Consider the following 23,609-nt stretch of genomic DNA (forward strand, 5'->3'; position numbering starts at 1 on the left):
CAAAAGGACTAACAAGTCAGTACCTGTAAATGTATTAACTAAAGTGTATAAAGCTATATACATGTATATGCTGCCTGTTTATATTTTGAAAAAGAATACTTCCAAATACCTGTATGAAATTAATGTTTTTGGGATAGCTGTATAATGGGATGATTCTGTACAAGACCACTTTAAGTTTTCAATTGAATTCATAAACATCATTCTTTCAATGCATGTATACATTCAATGATTGTATCTATGATATTTTTCTCTTCATCAATTATCGATACAGATTTGAAAAATAAATCAATATTTTTACGCATTATTAAAATGTCTAAAAATCACAAAAAAACACCAAAAACATAAATGAAAGCAGATGCCCTAGCTGTATCAAAAAGACATGTTAACAACTATAATGCCGTCCATTAACGTACATATTTCATAGAAGTGATAACAAAAGATGGGCGAAAAAAAACAACACCAAAAAACATGCAGAATTCATTTAAATGTATAAACAATATAAAACATAAATTTAAGCTGAAAATCAATTAAGATACATATTACTTGATATATCAATGTATTATACATGTCACCAATATCAATCATCCAATAACAATATATTGATTACATTTGTATATATCGTTTTAACTGAATCAGTCATGTGCTCCCAATTTTTTCAGACTTTGCTATATTATAATTCTTATCATTAGACAACCAAACGTACCTACAAGAACATGTACTTTTAAACCTATTAAGGTTATGACTTTGGACAGACTGTATCTAAAAATAAACAGGTTTTCCCCCAAACTGAATAATACTCTATTCCTCTACAAATTTTATCAGTAAATCACTTCAACCCAAAAATTCAGGAACAAAATCAATAGCAAAAAAACACAAACAAGAGGCGGTGACATATCTTTAGTAAAGAAACGTTTTACCTGCTTAAAGTTCGTCTAAGTTTTCTGTAGCGATAAATCCACAACATATTCTTAAAATTACAAAATCATTCAGACCACATGTATAATGTTTCTAAGGTACACAATCGTATAATATTGACATAATGAAGAAAATGTAATAAAATTACAGTACACACAAAACGTTATAATATGTAACTACACATGTACAATGTGTATTATAACTATATCAAATTTATCCGCATGATAATTATATGCTTTAAAAATAGCGCAATCTATTAAATCAATCAATGTTTAACAGGCTTGCAGCAATCATAAACATTATAAATATGCTAGCCTAGTTGGCAGTACATAAATAATAGTAAACATCTATTTATAGACGCTTTTTTTTTAAAGTAAAAAGAACAGTCAAGCATGTCCACTTGGGTGTAAATTCCCTATATTGATCATAAAGTAAATACTTTTTCAAGGCTAAGCAAATCATTGTGTTGATTCTTTGTGTTTCAAATTTCTATCATAGGATTTGCAAGGGCTTTTTTACTTGGTCTAAATATTTGCAGATTAAGACAGACACAATTAAATAGTTGATGGCAAGCACAGTCATGAATGAGAAATACAGTCAACACTGTAAAAAGGGGACTGCCAAAAAGAAAAACAAAAAGATATGACTTGAAATATATTTGCTGGGGTCAGTGATTTTTGCCCCTATATTTAACAGCTGAATAAAGGCCGTTTCCCATAGCACTAGCCGCTACTGCTTGCCCAAAATAGGTAAAATAGGATAATTGTCAGCTAGAAATGCTATATTTTTCTCTGAAATGCTCTGTGCATATTCTTCACCAGAACCAAGTGACTTAAACAGCAGCTGACTTACATGTAGATCAGCTAGTTGATATATATTATGAATTAACTGAAAGACAGAAAGCTGTCTCTATATACATGTCGCATAAAAACCTTTATTACAGAGGTTTTCAGACATGACAGGACTGAAAATAAATTTTCAAGATTTAAACCCCAGTCACACTAGAGCTTACAATTACTTGCGACCACCGGCAACTTGTAAAACTGACGATCATCAGCAATTGTCTGTGACCGAAACCATTTTTGCACAGATAAATTTACTTTTGCGAGTATCATAAGACAAGTCATCATTGACAATTAATCGCACGACAGGTCATAAGTAAACGTACAATGGTCTCAAGATGGCCTGGGATTACTTACGACTACCCGTGACATAACATGCGATCACCTACAACTTGTCGTACGACCATCACACAATAACTAAAGACTACTTAAGATTATCAGTGACTAGTGGCAATTTGTAAAGACTGTCGAACCGAAGATTGTCGCACTTCAGAACGACCATCGTGCGACAGCCTTAAGACCTTATAAGATCACTTGCGACCTGTTTGATCGCAAGGAGGTCTTTGTGCAAGCTCAAAAACCTCTCTACGACTGAAATTGGTCGTGGGACCTAAAATAGATAACCTGTGCGACTGTCAAAGATCATCGATGTCAAGACGTTTTAAAGATTGTCCGCGACCAGAGGTCACTGGTGATCGTGAACTGGTCTTCACTGGTCGTAAGCTCTAATGTGACTGGGGCTTTAAATGTTCCATTTCATGGACAGGTGCTTTTCACTTATATCGGGATAAGACTATCATTCAATTATGATTTCCAATTCACATCTGAGAATATTTCTTAATTATCTTTTGCATATCCTTCTCTTTAAAGTGTCCTTACTGATCTATGTAAGAAATTAAAATTTTATGTTTTTAGGCTTTTTGACCTCAGTGGAGTTCCTTTAATGTAATGAATTTTAGAAAGTGAAAATACTGATCCTGTAGTATACAACAATAACTTCAAAGACAGACATGTAGTACACAACATCTTTTAAAGCAAGGAACAATTTCACAAATACAAATAATTAAATTAGAAAAAAACTCTAAGCTTGAGTTACAGGTCTTGTATACTGGCTTATCAAATGACGCACTTATGGAGATAAAACATAATGTTGTGAAAAACTATAACAACAAAAATACAAAAATAACTACAACATTTTGTTAAAAGGCATATTGTATATAGCACTATGGCCAGTGAACAATAAATTATATATAACAGACAAAATGAAAAACATGAAAATGGTACAATGATATACATAAAATGTATATAAAAGAAGATGTTTCCCAGATGGAGATTATATTTTGCAGAAATATCAACCAGTAATGTATATATGCAATTTGATACAAATTCAGAAAGAATTATGACCTACAATTTTGATTCAATTAACATTTAATAAAGAGTAATATTTCCGGTAAATACCTACTGACATCCAAAATTTAACCTTTATCATGCTGCCAGGAACCAAACGTGATTAGCCTGTGCCATTAATATAGAGCCAGGAACCATGCTCTATAACTGTTGCGTATTTTTGATAAATTATAAATGCTATCCCTTAAACTTTGAATGGACTTTTCCAAATTCAAAACTGGGCAAAGGCAATTCCATTGCTTTCAGAAGTTGGTAAAGATTCAACTTCCATGCAAAAATTGACCAAGAATTTCTTTACTTCCAAAAAGGCTTTATTTATATCAGTGACAGTCAATGCGAAAGTCAAAAAAAAATTCCAGCCACAAGGACTGGGATCCTTAGATTTATTTCCGGCCCTGATGATTTTTTCCCGGCCCAGACTCTGAAAGGTATTTTTTGTAGGGGTGGGGGAGGGATATTGCCGTAATTATAAACAAAAATATTTAGCAAATATGAATTATCAGACTCAACTATAAGATACTGTGAAAAAAATATACAAAAACATACCGTAATAAATAAAACATTAGCATAATTCAGCAAAACTATATATCTTTCATAGGTTTAATTTTGAAGATTGGAGAAAAAATATGTTTTGGTAAGGAAATTATCCAAGACAAGATGGTGGCTTACATTACTTAGCAAAAACTGGTTGTATCTTGCGGTGATTTTGGTTATCTGGGTCTGTGAATACAAGCAAAAATGAAAAAAAAGATCAATCTTGGAAGTTTTGCATATTTTAGAAGGCCAAAAATTGTTTCAAAGTGGCTGAAATTTTATTCGGACATGAGACTGACAGTATCGAAATTTATCTCAGCCCTCCTGATTTTTAGTTAGTGAGGTCCGAGGACCGACAGACTTTCGCACAGACTGTTATATATATAGTTAATAGAACTCCAATTAATATGATCTAAAAGACATGCATGAAGAATCAAGCAAAGACAAGAAGTGGTTTATGAGACATGAAGTTTTAAATGAAGTTGCAGGTAAAATTTTTAATAGAGTTATATAATCAATGCCTCAGAAATGAATAAATATTTCTTTAGAAAGGTCAAACATGAGTTTTATAATGTTTAAATAATGGTTTTAGAGCAACTTAAATGTCTGTTACATGAAGAAAATATGCCTAATATGTCATGAAAGTAGGTAGCAAAATGTAAATAAAGTGCTATTTTGACTTCCCTACAAAATACTAAACCACTATAAATGTGCTAACTGCAAAAAAGCAACAAAAGAAGAAGACAGTTCAAGTAATTGGCCAATTAGTAACTTGTTAGAAATTATAAAATACCAAAAATAAAAAGATTCTGATGGACAGCTAAATCCCCTTCCGCAGCATGTACTTAAACTTGACTTTAACACTTGAACTTAAAATATGACCTTCACTTTGGGGGTAGCAACCCAATTATTGCGCTCTGAACAGTATTTCAGTGGCGCAAAATATAGACTTTTTAACCAGTGATTTTCCTGCTTATATAACAGACTCCGATTAAAGGCCTCTCCCCAATTGAAATTTTCTTTAAAATCATGCAGTTTTCCCAAAAATTTTAACTTAAACCTGCTTTTTTACTTCCCAAAGTAGCAATTTTAGCAATTATTTATCCCAAAATCAAGAGGCTTTAGGCCTCTTCCCATTAAGTGATAAAAATCACTGTTAACACTTGACCTTTAAGTGTGACCTTGACCTATTGGGTAGCAACCAAATTATTGTGTTATGCACATTGTCTCATAATGGGGTTTAATTGTGCCAAGTTATTTCATAAAAAAATTTAGCAGTTTAAAAGTAATGAAGCAGACATGAAAGTGTTACAGACGGAAAGACGGACTGACAGATTGAAAGACAGACAGACTGACTGACATACATTGTACAGTGGCCATTCCTATAATTCCCTCTCTGCTTTACAGAAGGGGATTAAATTTTAAAACCTTTGAATTGTCAATATGAATAAGTTATAGAGGGAACATGAAAAACAGTTGTTTTAAAATTAGACCTTTGAGTGTGGACATGACCTTGAGGGTATTGTCTTGATTGTTGTGCTCTGCATATGACGTCATAATGGTGATCATTTCTGCCAAGATGAAGTTATCTTAAAAACATTGCAAGCAGCAGTTTAAATGTTATGAAGCGGACATGAAATGTAGATTTTTTCACACTTGACCTTTAAGTGTTACCTTGACCTTGAGGATAGCAACCCAATTATTGTGCTCTGCACATAACCTCATTATGGTGATCACTTGTGCCAAGTTACAGTAAAAACTCTGAAAACCGGACCCTCTCCGGACTAGACCAAAAGTCCGGTTTTCAGAGGATTCCGGATTATAGAGGTTTTGTACATTTATTGATTATTATGATGTGTTTGAACAATGACTTTGTTAAAACATTTTGTATTTACTTTTTAACATTTTGTCTAAGTCATATCTTAATTTCTTTTAGCAATAAATGTCTTAAGTAATTATATTATGCAAATCCATGAATATAATTCAGAAAATCAGAAATTAAAACAACACATTGTCTGAAATATATCTTTTTAATTGTAAATATGTAATTAATGGAATTAAGTATTACTTTTTCGCATGTGATAAATATCCAAACAAAGATCAAAATTTTTAGCAAAACAAGAATCATTTTACAAAAGTTTCTAATTCTTTTAGACTTTTTATATTTAAAGAAAAAAAACACAACAATTTAAAAACATTTATAAAAATTGCTGTCCGGTTTTCAGAGGATTTTTTATGCATGTTTAGCATTAGAAGCCAATGAAAAGCGTCCGGTTTTCGGAATTCAGAGGTTCCGGTATTCAGAAGATTTTTTTCAATGAGCATATAAGGAGAAAATATGGGACTTTTGAAATGGTCCGGTTTTCAGAGGGTCCGGTTTTCAGAGTTTTTACTGTATTTCAAATTTTTTTCAGCAATTAAAAAGTTTTGGAGCTGACACGAAATGTAGACTTTTAACACCTGACCTTTAAGTGGGACTTTGGCCTTAAGGGTAGCAAGCCAACCTAATTTTACGCTCTGCACATTGTCTCATAATGGCAATCACTTGTGCCAAGTTATTTCAAAAAAATTTCAGAAGTTTAAAAGTTATGGAGCAGACAAGAAAGTGTTAGAGACAGACGGACAGGCGGATGTGTGATCAAATTTGGATAAAGGCCCATTTCTATTGTTATTTTCTTTTGTTTAATAGAAGGCCATTGGCCCCTTCCTCTATTGTTACAGAATGAACTCTCTAGTTCACTAATTTGTTCTGTTTATAGTAATGTAACGTTTCGACATTTTTATTTAGCTTTGTTTTGATTAAAGATTATCATTTACTCAAATGATATTAGTGTTACTTTACTATTATGTTATTTGTTTATATTGCGACAATATATTTTAGTTTACGGTACTTTACAATATACGTTTGGTATACAAATTTTCAATTTAAACGTTTGATATCATATAATGTAATAAACGTCTCGGTGATCAGGATTACTTTGATCAGCCAATGAAAATAAGTCACGCTTGAGCGATCATCTAAGCAGGTATAAATACGGCGATTAGAGCAAGAATTATTCAGTCTGCAGAGGAATTCACCGGGACCAGATTATTCTATGTAACTGAAGCCTCGCTTCATACATAGAGGATAATTTCGTCTACCTAACTGAAGCTTAGCTTCATACATGTAGGTAAAAAAGAAGAACTGGCCAAAACTAAATACCCTTGTTTATCCAATTGAAGCCTAGCTTCATGAATATAGTGTCGATAGATTAAAGTTTGTGAAATTGTATTTGACTCTTGGTACTTATAGACCACCACATTTTCTGAAAGCCTCGCTATCAGGGAATTGGTAACATATAAGTATTAAAAATCCATAGGTAGAGTAATAACGAATTATAAGTTTTGTGTAGATAAAAATAGTTGGAACTTTGTTGTAAATCCCTACCAGCAACTTATCTTTCTATCTAAATAGAAGTCTCGCTTCATAGATAGGGAGGTAGTTGCTGGACTATAGGAAATTATCGGGTTGCAGCGTGATATCTATAGCTTTCGAATTATTTCATAGTGTTATATTGTAAACAGTTTTACTATATTGAGACTTTTGAGAATTTAATAGTGTATTTCGGAGTTTAATTCAATCTGATTGTTTATGGTATATGATAATTTCATAATCATTTGTATCTAATCAAACGGCAGGTAGCCCAAAGAAAAATTTATAAGAATTAAGATATTTGTTGTACATCCGCTCGGTACACGTTACAGTAAGATGGCCCTCTAGTAACCCTATTTGGTAGGGCGTACTGACAGACGAAAGCCATTCCTATAATCCCCCACCCGCTTTGAGGAAGGGGATTAATGTAGGTATTTCTGGGGAATAATGAGCCTTTAATGCATGATATGGGTACAAATGTAGGTAGGATAGCATGACTAAAATATGATCTTACAGTTCTTGCTACTATAAATACTATAATATACTCTATAGGAAAAGGGTCTACAAAGAGTAATACACGCACATACATATAAGTATGTCATCATTACAAAAGAGTAATGCATGCACATACACAATATAGGGTTAAATATGTGATCATTACAGTACAACACTCAAGAACACTTTACTTACCTATTAGAACACCTGGTACTTGACAGAAGCATCACTTGTCATGCATTTATCTAAAAGCCAAGAAACACAATGACAGACAATGATACTTTCTGAAATTTGGTACAATACCATTTAAATCTATACAGTCTACATATATTACATTGTACATAATTTTTGATTTTATCAATTTTAATATTAATAATATATAGATAACATTTTGAATCAGGGTCAGCTCTGCCCTAAATCGTGATATTGGTTTGTTTTATCACTCAATATTGTCGAATAATCAATACATGGATTTATTCACAAACGTGGAAAGAAGTTTTCTTAAATTATTTATAATCATCAGCTTTCATGTTTTTTTTAAAGAGGGCCGAGTTGACCCGTGCCGAGTTGACCCGTGCTAAGTTGGTAAAGGACCGAGTTGACTCTTTACCTAACTTTTTATGTAAAGGACCGAGTTGACTCTTTACCTAACTTTTTAGTCAATAAGTTCTCAGGCAAGATGGAGATGACCTAAGTCTAAGATTAATCACTAATCTGATGATATGGTTAATTTAATGAATGACACATTTAAATCTAAAAATGTGAAGTTTAATATGAACAATATGATTATTTCAACTGACTTCCCCATTCATAGGCTTTGCCTTATTTCATATTACTAGATCTATCATATAGACAGGGTCTTTCAAATAGGTAAGATAATTTTGACTTAAAAAAAAAACAACAACATTTCTTTGCCTCCAAATATAAATCTAACTTGGACTGAAAGACAAACAACTGCCGCTTTAGATAGCTTCTTCTTTATGTACCTTGCTTGTTAAATGCGGCTTAATTTCAAATTTGATTAGTTTATAAATGTATGCCACTATGGGCCACAGCGTGTCATTTGGGCCGAGCTGTCCTGAGTTCGTACAGGGCCGAGATGGAATGACAGACTATTCTCTCCCTTACCACTTCCTCCCCCCTGACGGTTCTCCCCCAAACCATTTCCTCCCCTGACGGTTCTCTCCCATTTTTGAAATATGCAGACAATTCTCCCCCATTTTTTTTTATAAGATATCATTTTAGTTTTGACTTAATCTAATAATATTTCTTAGTGAAGATTATTAAAAGGATGTGTTCAGTGTATTTTATGTTTTATCTGAAAAGTGTTAGTAAGTTTAACACCTTTTTTTCCAGGTATGTTAATCCTATCAACACCTTCATTTTGAGAGATTAAGATTATTGGACAGTGATTAATATACACAGGTCTAAATTAATAAAATACTTATTCATCAACACCTTTTCACAGCAATTTTAATGTATTCAACACCTTGATTCTTGAATAATGAATTAATAAACACATCAATTATCTCTGACAGCATACATGTGTGTATTGAACTCCTTTCTTCCTTATACAAAAGTATGAAATTTAGCATTTAAATTCATTAATCATTTTTTCTTATAAATTTAATTATTTATCAAAAAAAGAAAAAAAAAATAACAAAACAAAAAAACCAACAATAATTATTATCTAATAATCAAGTAAATCATTCATTAATTATTTTCAATGACTAAACGAATTACGGACATTTCGGACCATAGACGTTTCGGACCAGACACTTCGGACCAGATTTTTTGGTCATTTCGGACCAGATTTTTGCCGCGAGATTCGTGGCCCTCGGTATAATTGATAATAAACTTACTCATTTATTTAACATCTAAATACTTCAATAATAACGTATTAGTGTAAAATAAAAATTGGGAGGAACTTTCTGCTTATTTGCAAATATGCAGACGGTTCTCCCCCAAAATAGGGAGAGACCGTCAGGGAGGAAACGTCAGGGCAGGAACTGGAAAGGGAGAGAAAAGTCTGACTACCGCCGAGATGACTCGGGACCCAGAGTTTCGTTTTAATTTCATCCCAGGTAATCATGAATTCATAACATATATTGATCTATATCTTCTATTACATAATACCTATATGAAAATTACCTGTCAAAAATTATTTACACGGATAATTATCCGTTCTTAATAAATTTTGTTATCTTGCAGATCCTGAATCAGAATGTGCACGTAATTTTTTGTATTCGTGAGAATTACTCTCCAATGTGTTTGGACTTCCAAAGGTTAAGTAAAATTCAGTGCAAATGGTCAAATATATGCATATTGATGTAAAGTCAATAAGTTTTTTATGTATTTCGATTTCATTTACAGATAATTGCAAAACATATTGTAGAATTATCCTAGGCTCAGATCAGCTGATGGAAGCAAAGTGTGATTGTAATGGGTCTACTGGTATATAAGGGTCAGTTGTGACCAAAACTAAGGTCTAGACCCAACCACATGTGACAACCCTATGTATGGAAGGGGCAGAACCTTTTTTAAAGTTTTTTTAGAGATTTATAGGGATCTATTAAAAAATATCTGTAACATGATTGAAATTAGAAACGTCTGTATTAACACAAATATATCCCTGTGTGACGATTGTCCTATTCTGCCTAGATTCAATAATGATATGTAGTGGTTTGATACCTAAATTGCGGATAAGTTAAATTGTAAACAAATATGTTATCCTGTGTTTAAATGTAGAGTTTGACCTTTTATAGATAAGTAAGAAATACATAAATAAAGAAGATATTGTAAATGGCATTCGTGAAAACCAATTTGTCTCTAATGCAGAAAATGACGCACATCCAGAACCAAATATCCCAAAAATTGATATTAACTTCTCACGCGCCAATGAACTTATAAAAAATGATAGAATCGTTTTCGCTCCAAGGCTTAGGTACATTTACGATATTAGGACAAGATGACAAGGCTCGGGTTGTAACACTATTCCCCGAGTCATGTTCGTGTGGAAACACGCATTGCTATCATTTAATAGCTGTTAAGAAATAGGTATGGAAGTGAACTTGAAAACAAAACCCAACCTAACAACACTTAGAGGTTTAGACGAAAAGAAAAAAGCAGGAAGAAAACGACCTAGACAAGATGATTTTGATTACATAATTTCCCCTGACAAAAATTCACAGAGAATTGAAAAACCCGTGACAAAACAGCCATCTCGGAAATTACAGTCACCCGTGACGGATGAAGTCGAAAAACCCGTGACGATTCAGTCGTCACGGAAATTAGATTCACCCGTGACAGTACCAACTCGGGACCATGAGGAAAAATTCGTGACGACTCAGCCGTCACGGAAATTAGATTCACCCGTGACAGTACCAACTCGGGACCATGAGGAAAAATCCGTGACGACTCAGCCGTCATGGAAATTAGATTCACCCGTGACAGTACCAACTCGGGACCATGAGGAAAAATCCGTGACGACTCAGACTTGGAAGAACCATCGTATACTATATATATTGAACAGGATATTGAACCAGGAGAGCCAGTACAGTCCAACACATCGGTAAGTGGACCAGAATGGCTAGATATTGGGCAGATTAAACTTAAGGACGAAGAAAAAAGTATCCTGTATTCACCAACAGAGTGGTTAAATGATCGGTTGATTGATGCGGTGATGTCTCTTCTAAAGACACAGTTCCCACATATATGGGGGCTGGACAGTTGCCTAAATGCAGCAACTCTAACGTTTACTCGTGCTTTTGGAAATTTCATTCAGATCGTCAACAGAACGCAAGAACAGGGTGGGTCACATTGGCTGACATTATCCACTATGAAAACAAATAACAAGTCGGAAGTAAAAATTTATGATTCAGGTTTCACATCACTAAGTTTTTCTACCCAGCAAGTTATTTGCAATTTACTTAGAAAAGATACCCCACCAAAAAAGAATGATAAAATATTGTTGAATTTTATGGACTGTGCATTCCAGGAAAACGGCAATGACTGTGGTCTCTATGCAATTGCAAACGCAACTGCGGAAGCCAACGGTATAGATCCCTGCACCCAAAGGTAGAACTGCTTCGTGGTCACCTGATTCAATGTTTGGAAAAGGGTAAACTTGTGCCATTTCCCGCTGGCACCCAGTCGCTCGAGCACCCAAATGGTGTCAGATACACAGCATTTCTTAAGGTGTTTTGTTCTTGCCTAATGCCAGGAGATGGTTTGTATGTTGTTTGCAATAAATGCAAAATATGGTACCATCCAGAATGTGAGGGTCTACAAAAAGATGACATTCCTGGTGATGACATTCCATATTTCTGTACAAAATGTACACACCCCCAAAAGAGAAACATACGACGAAAAAAACGCATGTAATGTACAATGTATAATATATACTTTAAAACTTAAGTTTAAATTTAAAATAAATTTAATACTGTTATTTATCGTCACTTGGTTTACTCATTTCCCTTAATTCATCACATGTCATAATGTTATGTTTTCATTAAATGAAGAAAAAAAAAGAATGATTATTTATCATTAGGATTAGTTGCATCGTCACGGGTTTTAGCTACCCTTCATGACAGACGAATAACGGCGAATATAGTTCGTCACGGTATTTAGTGCCTTGCATTATATATCACGGTAAATTTAGTGTGTCACAGATTTTAGGTACATGTCACAGATTTATGTCGTCACGGTCGTCACGGAATTAGATATTGTCACGGGTTTTAGGTGATCCCTACCTGATTAGATTTAACAACTTATTCGTAGCAATTATTTGATATGACAAGCGTATTTTTATTATTTCTAAAATATCAGAACAATTCGTCCTTAAAATCATTCGAACTCAATACCATTCGTACCAATATTCGACCCATTATCAATATCTCTTGGATGCTTGACATCTTCAACTTCAGTAAACGTTTATTAAGTATAACTACATTGTTGGGTATAAATAGAGCTCAAAGCTGCTGCTAGTCAGTCTCTGTCCAGCTGCCGAAGTGTCAACACCACAGAAATAATTAATTGATATTTTAGTCTAATTACTTGGGTTCTTGCACTATTTACGAAGTATTTCAATTGCATCAATTTAACATCGCGTTAGGTGTAATTGTTATTACTAAAGTATTGAAAACTCGATATCCAAGTGGTTTTTCTATATATATTAAATAGCTTAAAAAAGTGTCACCCCAATTTTATATCAAGTTCAAGGACCACTTATTATCTTTCAAGCACATTACTGTTATAACATTAGTTAATTAAACTTGATTCCAAAGTTTAAATAAATCATTTTATAATCATTTGTAACCAATCAACTGGCAAAGTAGCCATAAGAAAAATTATATATATAACAGCTGGCCCGTGCACGTTGCACCTGTATAGTTGAGTTCACACTAAAGGTTACCCAAAGTGCACTACTAGTGCACTTCATAAGTTCACTTTGTAGTGCACCAGACCTATTATATGTATCTCTTGTCATGAAGGTGTGAAAATGAAGTGTGGTTTAAATGTGACACATATGCCTCGTTAAACCCCCTGCTTCTGACAAACTTTCCTCTTGGTGGCGCAATAGCTCAGTTGGTTAGACCACTGATTTCATTATCACTCCTGAGGTCCCGGGTTCGATCCTGGGTTATAACCTTGGGATTTTTCAGAGACACTTTCAGAGTTTCCCACCTACCTAGAGGTGTACTGGTAAGAAATCCAGGTAATCCTTGCATGCCATGTATCAGTGCTATACACTGGGCATGTAAAAGAACCAAGGGGTCTATTCAATAAGAGCTAGGGACTGGATCCTGGATTCCATTGTATCTCATAGCTGTCTCTTAAAAATGTATACAATGTATACACATAATGTCATGTACCTACTTAATAGTAATTAGAGTGATCATAAATGATTTTAAAGCAGTATGATGTAGAACTAGAACTCACTACTTCATTTTTAGTCAAAATATTTTTGCATGCCAAATCTTGATCCTTGTAGACTAATACTCAATATTACTTGATGAGATATTTGTGCTATTAATTTGTGTATTGTATTAACAACATCTCACCTCTTGAAGCAAGATTCTGACCCAGAACAAAGGCATCTCAGAATCTAGCTTTGGCATGTCAATATATTTTGAATACAGGTAGTGGTGTTGGTTGTTTTATATGACATATTTCTTCTTAATACCAATTTATTTTACCTCAGTCTCACTGTACCAAATTATAGCTTTAAAAACCCACCTGGTACAAGTTGATAAGTACAAATTAAATATTTGTAAAATTAGTGAGTAAGAATAGGACTACTATTATTAGTGCAAAAATTACATTTCTATGTCAAATCAAAACTTTAAAAAAAAATAAGGAGTTGAAAACTATTTTTTTTTAAATTACCTGGAGCCCCAGAAAGTAGAGTGTTTTAAAAAATAAGGTATTTTCAGCATGGGAAATCTATTACCAAAATGAATTGGAAGTACATGTAGTGTTCAAATTTACTGATGCAAGAATTGTTTCATTTAACAAGGATGATTTGATAAAGAATAAATTTGTGTCCCTATAAAATAAATTTTCCTATTTAGTCCATGTACATACAGGTAGGCTGAGGTAGCATTTACATATGCATATAGTTCTTTAGCTTTGAAAAGAACACCTATTTTACCAATATCCTTCTTTTTTTACAGGTAGGACAAGTCAAAGATGAACATTTTGTGTAGAAGGCTTTGTTTACAATGCAACAAGTCTGTGAGGAGACTGGAGGGATTCAAAGGTAATTAAGCATAAAAATCCCATTGCCACTGGCCAGTCTGCACACCTGAGCCAATCTGTGCAGTCTGACCAGGTCCTTTTGTTGAATATTGCTGATATATCAATATCGGGCTTTTTCAATGACAGCCATTAGCCCTACCTAAATATCCCCTTACAAAGAAACTGCAGCAAAGTTTATACAAATCATACCTTTTGGGTTAAAAATTGTCTCAGTACAGGTCACTCCAGGCACATTTACTTGTATAGGAAACTAGCAGACTTTAAAATAATTCTTCAGAAACTTCCATGCCAAGTGCTTTAGAATATGATATGTATCTTTACCTCCCAGTCAGTTCAAAGCATTGAATGGATTTCAGGCTTCGGTCTTTTAAATGTTTGTTGGTATTTCTTAATATTTAAAGGAGTAATTAAACTCAGTAAAAGTCATAAAAGCGACTTTACTGATTGAGGAAGTCCTCTGGTTCCCTTCTGTGCATTATTTCAGGCACAAATCGGCACCTGAGTTGAACCATCGATGTTCTGTAACCTAGCTGGTGAGATTTGAACCAACAGTGGTGAGTGGCAAGTGGTTTGAAGTCAACGATCATAACCACTCAGCCACAGGCACCCCATAATTTTGGCCTTTAAATCAACCAAAATAAAAATCACTGTTCTGTAATGTCCCAGTTTTTTTTTTTAAGTGAGAAGTGAACATATGTTGTATACAGTTCTGTTTTATAATAACTTTTATTTTACAGTACAGTTCATTCAGCAGAAATCAAAAAGCGGCAAATATTTTGAGGATCCTTATGTAGAAAAATTTATGATCAATTATTTACAAGCTATATCAAAGGAAAATGGAAAGAAATTTCTTGAAAGCCTAGACAGTCATCTGTTGGAAAGAAAAAGACAACTAGAAGTTCTATATGCTATTAGAGTGGCTGAGGGTATTGAAAATGTATGTATATTATTTAGATTTACAATCTGATTTGCAGTAAATCATAGAGTTAAAAAGCATAATGAAAACTACATTAAAGAATTCATTTAAACTGTGCATGATCCTAAAATAAATGTATGATAACAGAGAAATTTAGGTGAAAAAAATATAAGAAAATGGGGGTGGGGGATATCATCCTTGTTTTGGAGTTATCCGCTCTTAATCAATTTGAACACTGCTTATTTCAAGGGCAAATAATCAAGATTAGCACGGCCTTATTTTGTTCTAATTTTCATGTAGCTTTCATCCTCTCAAGTGATTGAGTAAAATTTCATGATTGGTTATTAATAGTTTGTTTATTTTTCTTCTTTATTTAAAGCTATGCAAATTTAAAAAAATGACCTATTTTAAAACAATTTACATTCTCAAACATAGATTTTTATTGGAATTCCATGAAATTTTGTACTGTAACCAAGGATAAATGAAAAACTTGAATAACTGGTAAAATTAATGTTTGTCTGACATTTATGTGCAAGTTATCTGCCCTTGAAATTATCTGAAATAAAAAAATTAAGGTTACTGGGAGGGAAAACAATGTTGATGACCCGCAATATTTTTGAGTTTTTGTTTGTTTCAAATGTTTTATCACCATATATTTAGATCATGAAAAGTAAAAATAAATGCTGTTATAGTTTTTATTTCTGCCTTTATGTTCATATGTTACTGAAGCATTCGCCCTTTTAAAATGTTGCACAACTAACACATTTTCTTTCTCAATTTTAAGGAGAGCAATTCTTTTGTTTTTCTACTGGTATCCTAATTGAACAATCAATAGCTCAGATGTTCATGTTAACTTAGAGGGTCTGACCCTTTGTTGATGACATTGTTAGCAAAGAGGGGCAACTCAGATGAGCATCTGAAAAAAATCATGGTATTAATTACCTCCCTTGACATAGTGAATGTATTGAATATGACTGTGTTTTGAAGTTCGGTGAATTCCAGTACTTTATTTTGGCATCACTTGGATAAATAAAAGCAACTATTTTCACTTGGATAAATAAAAGCAACTATTTTTATATAAATTGTATGAATTTACAAGAAGATGGTGTCATAAAGGGGACACCACTGAGTTTTTTTTTATGCTGAGGGGACTGAAAATATTTTTTTTAATGTTCAACAGTGATATAAACTTGAACAGTTGATATACATTTTGCTATGCATCATAAGACCTTGACCTTATATTCAATATTGGCCATTAAAGTCAAGGGTGAAGGATAGACCTTTCAAGTTTTCATAATTTAACATTTGTTTAAACAATGACTTTTTTATATTTTAACAATATTTTTGTATATTTGTCCCGAAGCCTCACAGTGTAGACCAAGTGGAAATTTTCAAGAATTTCTATATAAATATCATACAGACAAGTTAAGAAATGCTATAGATAAAAAAGGGGGCATTTGTTCAGTTTTTGTGTGCGAGTTTGTATCTCCACAACGCCAGGGGAATTGGTTGGGGTAATTCACACACATATTTAAGAGCATAATACATGTGTGAGGTTATTGTTCAATCACTACAATTTAACATTAATTTGGAACATAATAATAAGGCTTTTTTTAACTTATTTTATTTCAATATTACCCAGGCTCTTGTTTGTGTTGCTTTGAAAAGGCGACATTAAAGGGGGTTACTTTTGTCAACCGCATCTGTGCTGGCGATGCCAACGGCATCCCCTAAGCTTGACCAGACCATAAGTCAATCACTATAAGTGGGATTGACTCCAAACTTTCTTTTATGTGCATGCTTCTTTCAATGACTAGAAGTGCAGTGCACAAGGACTGTTTACTCTGCGCTTCTTAATTTTTGAGTTATTGCCCTTTGTTAATTTTCATACTTTAATTTTGTCCGGCCATTTCTCCTAAACTTTTGTAAGATAAGGACTTGAAACTTCATAGAGATGATAGATGTCATTTATAAAAAGTGCAGTGCACAAGAACCAACACTCTGCACTTCTTATTTTTTGAGTTATTGCCCTTTGTTAATGTTCATTCTTTATTCTTGTATGTGCCATTTTCTCCTAAACTATAAAAGCTTTGGACTTGAAACTTAATGGGTTGATACATCTCATTGAGAAGAAGTGCAGTGCATTAAAAACCAGCATTCTGTACTTCATGATTTTAGAGTTATTGCCCTTTGTTGAGGTATAATACTTTATTTTTGTCCCAGCCATTTCACCAGAACTACAAAAGCTATGGACTTGAAACTCCATAGGATGATAGATCTTATTGAAAAGAAGAGCAGTACACAAGAACGGTACTCTGTTCTTCATGATTTATGAGTTATTGCCCTTTGTAAATTATTATACTTTATTTTTGTCTGGGCCATTCTTCTTCACAACAAAAGTGGTTCAAGCTACATCAATCCTGATGTAACATTGTTACAATCAGTTCAAATGTCACTAAAGTTCAAGGTACATGTACAATATAAGGGTTGTGTTTATAGATAACCTACATTTAAGAAGTATATGCCTAAGTTACAGCTATACTGTTCACAAGGCGACACATCCGACTCGCAGAGTTCTTGTTTTACTATCAAGCACTGAGAATAGTCGAGCATGCTGTCCTACTGACAGCTCTTGTTTACTGTTTTTATTATGTCATCAAAAAGGTGAGGTACTTTACTTCTTAACTCTGTTATTAATTTGCTATTTTACTTTCCAGACTCCTTCAGAGCTAAGTGCACATGATTGGAGAGTGATTCTAACATCTGTAAAGACTAAGGAGGAATTTGATCGTTATTTGAATAAGGTATTTATACGTCAGGAGAAAAGGCGATTGACTGTGGAAGCTAGAAATGAAGTATACAACAAATTACGTCGCCCATGTGATGAAGAAGATCTACAGATCATTCAGCGTATTTATTTTATGAAAAATCATTTATCCCATTGGAAGGGAATGCACTCTTTACTTCACGGGAGACCTGTTGTTCTAGATATGGACTATCAACCTGTCGATGAAGACGAAACCTTTGAAACGGCACGGCAAATTGAAAACATGTATAATTGTAACCTGGAGCATCGTCAGCCTTGCCATTTACATTTCACTAGTTTTCACAGAAATGAGATATTGGTTAGAATGCTAGAAATGAAAAGAAACATGTTTGTTGACTTTCACCGAGAAAGTTTTCACGAAGTTTTTCCGCGGGATCGTCTTTTCTATTTAGTTGCTGAAGGACCAGATATTTTACCTAAAGAGATAGACGATGATACAATTTTTGTACTTGGGGGCATAGGGGGTTCCCCTGTGCGGAAAAGGTCACTAAAGAGAGCAGTCTCGCTAGGTATCCCTTACGGATGTCTTCCGGCAGATCAATTTGTAAGGTATGTGTCTTAAAACACTCCTCAGCTTATATTCATATAATCTCTACTTTGTCTGTCCGTCCATCAGTCGTAAAATATAAGACTGTTTCTCAGCAGTCAGTGGCTTATTACCAAGAGATGGGTCCACTACTACTGGTAGGGGACCATCAACCAGACACTTTCTGAACATTTTTCCATACAGATTTCATAAATTTTAAGTTAGAGATCTGAAAATTTGTTCAGTACAGCAGCTAGGGTCTTCTCCTAACTAAAAAACTAGTTTGTTTATTTCTGACTATGTAATGACACTTATACTTAAGGCTTATCAAGGAGGGTATCAGAAATGCTTATATTGTCCACACATGACATTGATTTAATTCTATAAAAGCTTGTGTGTTTTAATGTTTATTGTGTCTCCTTGAAAAGGCAACATATAGGGGTTACTTTTGTCGGCTGTGTTGTTGTCCGTATCGGCGTCCCCTTAAGCTTGTCCGGAACATAAATCAGTCATTATAAGTGCACAAGAACCGGTACTCTGCACTTCTTAATTTTTGAGTTATTGCCTTTTGTTAATTTTCATACTTTATTTTTGTCCGGGCAATTTCTCCTAAAGTATAAAAGCTATGGACATGAAACTTCATAGGATGATAGATCTCATTAAGGAGAAATACATTGCACAAGAACCAATGCTCTGCACTTCTTATTTTTTGAGTTATTGCCCTTTGTTAATTTTTATACTTTATTTTTATCCAGGCCATTTCTCCTAAAGTATAAAAGCTATGGACATGAAACTTCATAGGATCATAGATTTCATTAAGAATAAGTGCAGTGTACAAGAACCGGTACTCTGCACTTCTTATTTTTTGAGATGATACCCTTTATTAATTTTCATACTTTATTTTTTGTCCAGGCCATTTCTCATAAATTATAAAAGCTACAGTGTATTGACTTGAAACTTTATAGGATGATAGATCTTATTAATAAGAAGTGCTGTGCACAGAAACTGCTGCTCTACACTTCTTCAGACTTCCCGAAAAAGTTTTAAAAAAGTGTTAAACATTCGGTCTGACAAACCATGGAAATCTGTCGGACCAAAATGAAATCTGTCAGACCGAATAAAATTAATCAAAATCAAAGGAAAACTTTTGTTTGTATTTCTAAGAAACTTTTCGGTTTTAATTTTTTCGCCGTAAAAATCGGCACATTTTGTACAGCACATTTTCATCTCCCTGTCATACACCAACGATTCAGGGTCCTGCTTCCATTTTTCATTAAATTTTGTCTCAGGTTTATGTTGATTCTTTTTATCCTTTTACTGTTGTTCTGCGCGCTCCATTGACATAGATTTTTGTTTATTCCCACGTTTGGCACCTTTAGCGACGCCGTTTTGTTTACATGCCACTTGGATAAAAGCCGGACAGTCTGACCGATCCGGAATAAAAAATTGTCGGACCTAATCAAAATTTATTGGACATGTCCGTCGGACCGACATATTTCGGGAAGTCTGCTTTTTTTTTTGAGTTATTGCCCTTTGTTAATTTTGATATTTCATTTTTACATATTTCCTTTTTGTCCTGGCCATTTCTCCTAAACTATATTGTTCACAAGGCGGCACATCAGACTCGCGGAGGTCTAGTTGTTAAAACAATATACAATATTTCAGCAGCAAATGCTGAAGTTAAGGGTATTCTATTCTTTACTTGGCAAATAATTATAGCTGATATAAGAGGTGAGATATTGCACTTATGAGGCCCAAATTTTCAACAACAACATTCTTAAAATAGACATTAAGATATTACTGTTTACGCAGGTTGAAATAAATCTAATTAGAAGAAACATGCGTTTACTATTGATAAAAATAGCAACTGATAGATCAACAACCACGACAACCACTGAACAAAGAAAAAAACTAAATCAGGCATTTTCAGGGCTGTCTGGGTTTGGTGGTTGTCCGGTTTTGATGGTCTCCAACCAGAATAGGGTTTTTTCCTGTCCCTTCGCGCATATATAGCATCCAATTTTCCTCAGTAATTTGGATGGTCTTCTAACTTTGAGTAAAGTTTAAGGTCACTGGTGCTAAATATAGATTTTTTTTTCACTTTTGGTCATACAGTTTTTATTGTGTCGCCTTGAAAAGGCGACATATAGGGGTTACATTTGTGGCGTTATCAGCGGTGGCGGCCCCTAAGGCTTGTCCGGAGCATAACTCAGTCACTTTCTATGAGTCGGGTTGACTCCAAATTTAGTATTCATGCTTCTGTCAATGACCCGAAGTGCAGTGCACAAGATTCGATACTCTGCGCTTCTTAAGTTTTTTAGTTATTGCCCTTCGTTAATTTTCATACTTTATTTTTGTCTGGGTCATTTCCCTTAAACAATAAAAGTTATGGACTTGAAACTTCAAAGGATGATAGATCTTATTGAGAAGAAGTGCAGTGCACAAAATAGTGGTTTTTATAAATAACCTATATTTAAGAAGAAAACGCTAAGTGACAGCTATACTGTCCCAAGGGGACACATCCGACTCGCAGAGCTCTAGTCTTATCTTAAAAATATGATGCATTGGCAATGTGTAACCCTCAAAATGGTTGCCAGGGGAAGTTATAATTGCTTTGTACAAAAGCATTTTATTTTTTAAACGTTATCTCTGTGACTTATCATAATGGCTTAGTACATGTTCTGAACTCACTATATGTCAAAATATTGTGGCATATATAACATTATAATATAATTCTATTTTCCTTCTTATTTTAGGCGAAAAATGAGAAGTTCTAGGGTCTTTTACTTACAGACTGTGCTAAATATCATGCTAGACAAATTCGCTGGCGATCCATGGAAGTTAGCTTTTGAAAGACATCTGCCGGATGACAAGTATCAAAAATTTCCGGATTTAGAAAAACCTTTAGAAGATAAAAAAGCCATACAATCTTATGTACAGTTTCAACAATTATACAAAATTCTTGACAAATGATCTCTATGCTGATACTGGTATTATTACAGAGTAGTAAGAAGGTTAATTGCTGGGAATTATACGATTGATAAACAAGCGGTTTTTCATGATTTCTCAAGAACAGCACAAGTCAAAGTGAATATATACAGTGTACGTTTATAAATTCGCAGGAAAGAAGGTGACATGTGCCTGTAACCGCAAAACATCATACAGCAATTTTATTTATCCACTGTGTATTGTCCATACATATGTATGTTCATCATTAACCTCTATGTTTGGGATGTCAGATCTGCTGTGTTTACAAGTTTAATCTATGTTTACAAGGTACATTCGTATATCGCAAAAAGATCACACTGCGTCAAACATTAGCAAACATACAAAGGGTTACACTGTATTCTCTAATTAAGCTGGAAAGTTGGTCATATGGTTTACTGTTTACTCCTTGCGAAAAAATTAATTAATTTGAAATTAAAAGCTTTAATGTTGGTATTAGATAATTAACAGCGTTAATGCTGTTGTTATAATGTGATTTATGATACTGACTTCTGACTTATTCTTTTTAGCTCACCTGTCACAAAGTGACAGGGTGAGCTTTTGTGATCGCTTTTCGTCCGGCGTCCGTCCGGCGTCCGTAAACTTTTACTTTAAATGACATCTCCTCATAAACCAATAAGCCAATTTCATCCAAACTTCACATGAATGTTCCTTTGGTGGTCACCTTTGAAAATTTTTCAAAGAATTTAATTCCATGCAGAACTCTGGTTGCCATGGCAACCAAAAGAAAAAACTTTAAATATCTTCTTCTAAAAAATCCAAAGAGCTAGAGCTTAGATATTTGGCATGAAATATCTTCTAGTGAGTGTCTACCAAGTTTGTTCAAATAAAAGCCCTGGGGTCAAAATTGATTTTCCCTATATGCATATAGTAAAAACTTAAAAATTCTACTTTGAAAGAACCCAAAGAGCTACAGCTAAGATATTTAGCATGAAACATCCTCTAATGGGTGTCTACCAAGTTTGTTCAAATAAAAGCCCTGGGGTCAAAATTGGCCCCGTCCCAGGGGGTCATTGATTTTCCCTATATGCATATAGTAAAAACTTAAAAATTCTACTTTGAAAGAACCCAAAGAGCTACAGCTAAGATATTTAGCATGAAACATGTTCTAATGGATGTCTACCAAGTTTGTTCAAATAAAAGCCCTGGGGTCAAAATTGGCCCCGTCCCAGGGGGTCATTGATTTTCCCTATATGCATATAGTAAAAACTTAAAAATTCTAGTTTGAAAGAACCCAAAGAGCTACAGCTAAGATATTTAGCATGAAACATGTTCTAATGGATGTCTACCAAATTTGTTCAAATAAGAGCCCTGGGGTCAAAATTGGCCCCGCCCCGGGGGTTATTGATTTTCCTTATATGTGTATAGCAAAAACTTAAAAATCTTCTTGTAAAGAACCCAAAGACCTAGAGCTAAGATATTTAGCATGAAACATGTTCTAATGGATGTCTACCAAGTTTGTTCAAATAAGAGCCCTGGGGTCAAAATTGGCCCCGCCCCAGGGGGTCATTGATTTTCCCTATATGCATATTGCAAAAACTTAAAAAATCCTCTTGTAAAGAACCCAAAGACCTAGAGCTAAGATATTTAGCATGAAACATCCTCTAATGGATGTCTACAAAGTTTGTTCAAATAAGAGCCCTGGGGTCAAAATTGGCCCTGCCCCGGGGGTCATTGATTTTTCCTTATATGTGTATAGCAAAAACTTAAAAAATCTTCCTTGAAAAAAACAAATAGCTAGAGTTTAGATACTAAGCTTGAAACATTTTCTAGTGGGTGTCTACCAAGTTTGTTGTAATAAAAGCCCTGGGGTCAAAATTGGCCCGCTTCGGGGGTCATTCATTTTCCTTTATGACAAAAACTTAAAAAGACTTCTTTGAAAAAACTCAAATAGCTAGACTTTAGATATTAAGCACGAAGCATCTTCTAGTGAGTGTCTACAAAGTTTGTTCAAATAAAAGCCCTGGGGT

At 34.0% G+C, this 23,609-nt stretch overlaps 2 protein-coding genes across 6 annotated transcripts in view; one reads left to right on the forward strand and one right to left on the reverse strand.

Annotated features, from left to right (window-relative positions):
• Positions 1–9,894, reverse strand: part of LOC132754948 (uncharacterized) — a 29,745-nt gene extending 19,851 nt beyond the window's left edge. Inside the window, exons 1-3 of one of the 3 annotated variants that reach the window (XM_060745701.1) lie at positions 9,757–9,894; positions 7,801–7,850; positions 918–941 (exon numbers count right to left, since the gene is read on the reverse strand). In XM_060745701.1, the coding sequence (XP_060601684.1) occupies positions 918–941; positions 7,801–7,832 (56 nt within the window). In that variant the 5' untranslated portion in view covers positions 7,833–7,850; positions 9,757–9,894. The remainder of the gene's footprint in view (positions 1–917; positions 942–7,800; positions 7,851–9,756) is intronic. The other 2 variants (XM_060745702.1, XM_060745703.1) reach the window with 2 other exon arrangements.
• LOC132754949 (tRNA methyltransferase 10 homolog C-like) lies at positions 9,644–23,335 on the forward strand. Of its 3 annotated transcripts, none has more exons than XM_060745706.1 (5): positions 9,644–9,689; positions 14,280–14,365; positions 15,102–15,301; positions 17,998–18,656; positions 21,390–23,335. In XM_060745706.1, the coding sequence occupies exons 2-5, from the start codon at positions 14,296–14,298 to the stop codon at positions 21,604–21,606; spliced, it is 1,146 nt and encodes a 381-aa protein (XP_060601689.1). In that variant the 5' UTR covers positions 9,644–9,689; positions 14,280–14,295; the 3' UTR covers positions 21,607–23,335. The 3 variants fall into 3 exon arrangements, with proteins under 3 accessions (XP_060601689.1, XP_060601687.1, XP_060601688.1); XM_060745704.1 differs by lacking the exon at positions 9,644–9,689 and adding an exon at positions 9,808–9,890; XM_060745705.1 differs by lacking the exon at positions 9,644–9,689 and adding an exon at positions 9,866–9,935.
• The last annotated feature ends 274 nt before the right edge of the window (positions 23,336–23,609 follow it).

The sequence above is a fragment of the Ruditapes philippinarum genome, unplaced genomic scaffold (genome assembly GCF_026571515.1).
Source record: "Ruditapes philippinarum isolate M1 unplaced genomic scaffold, ASM2657151v2 ctg4315_1_1_1_1, whole genome shotgun sequence".
Classification (NCBI taxonomy): domain Eukaryota; kingdom Metazoa; phylum Mollusca; class Bivalvia; order Venerida; family Veneridae; genus Ruditapes; species Ruditapes philippinarum.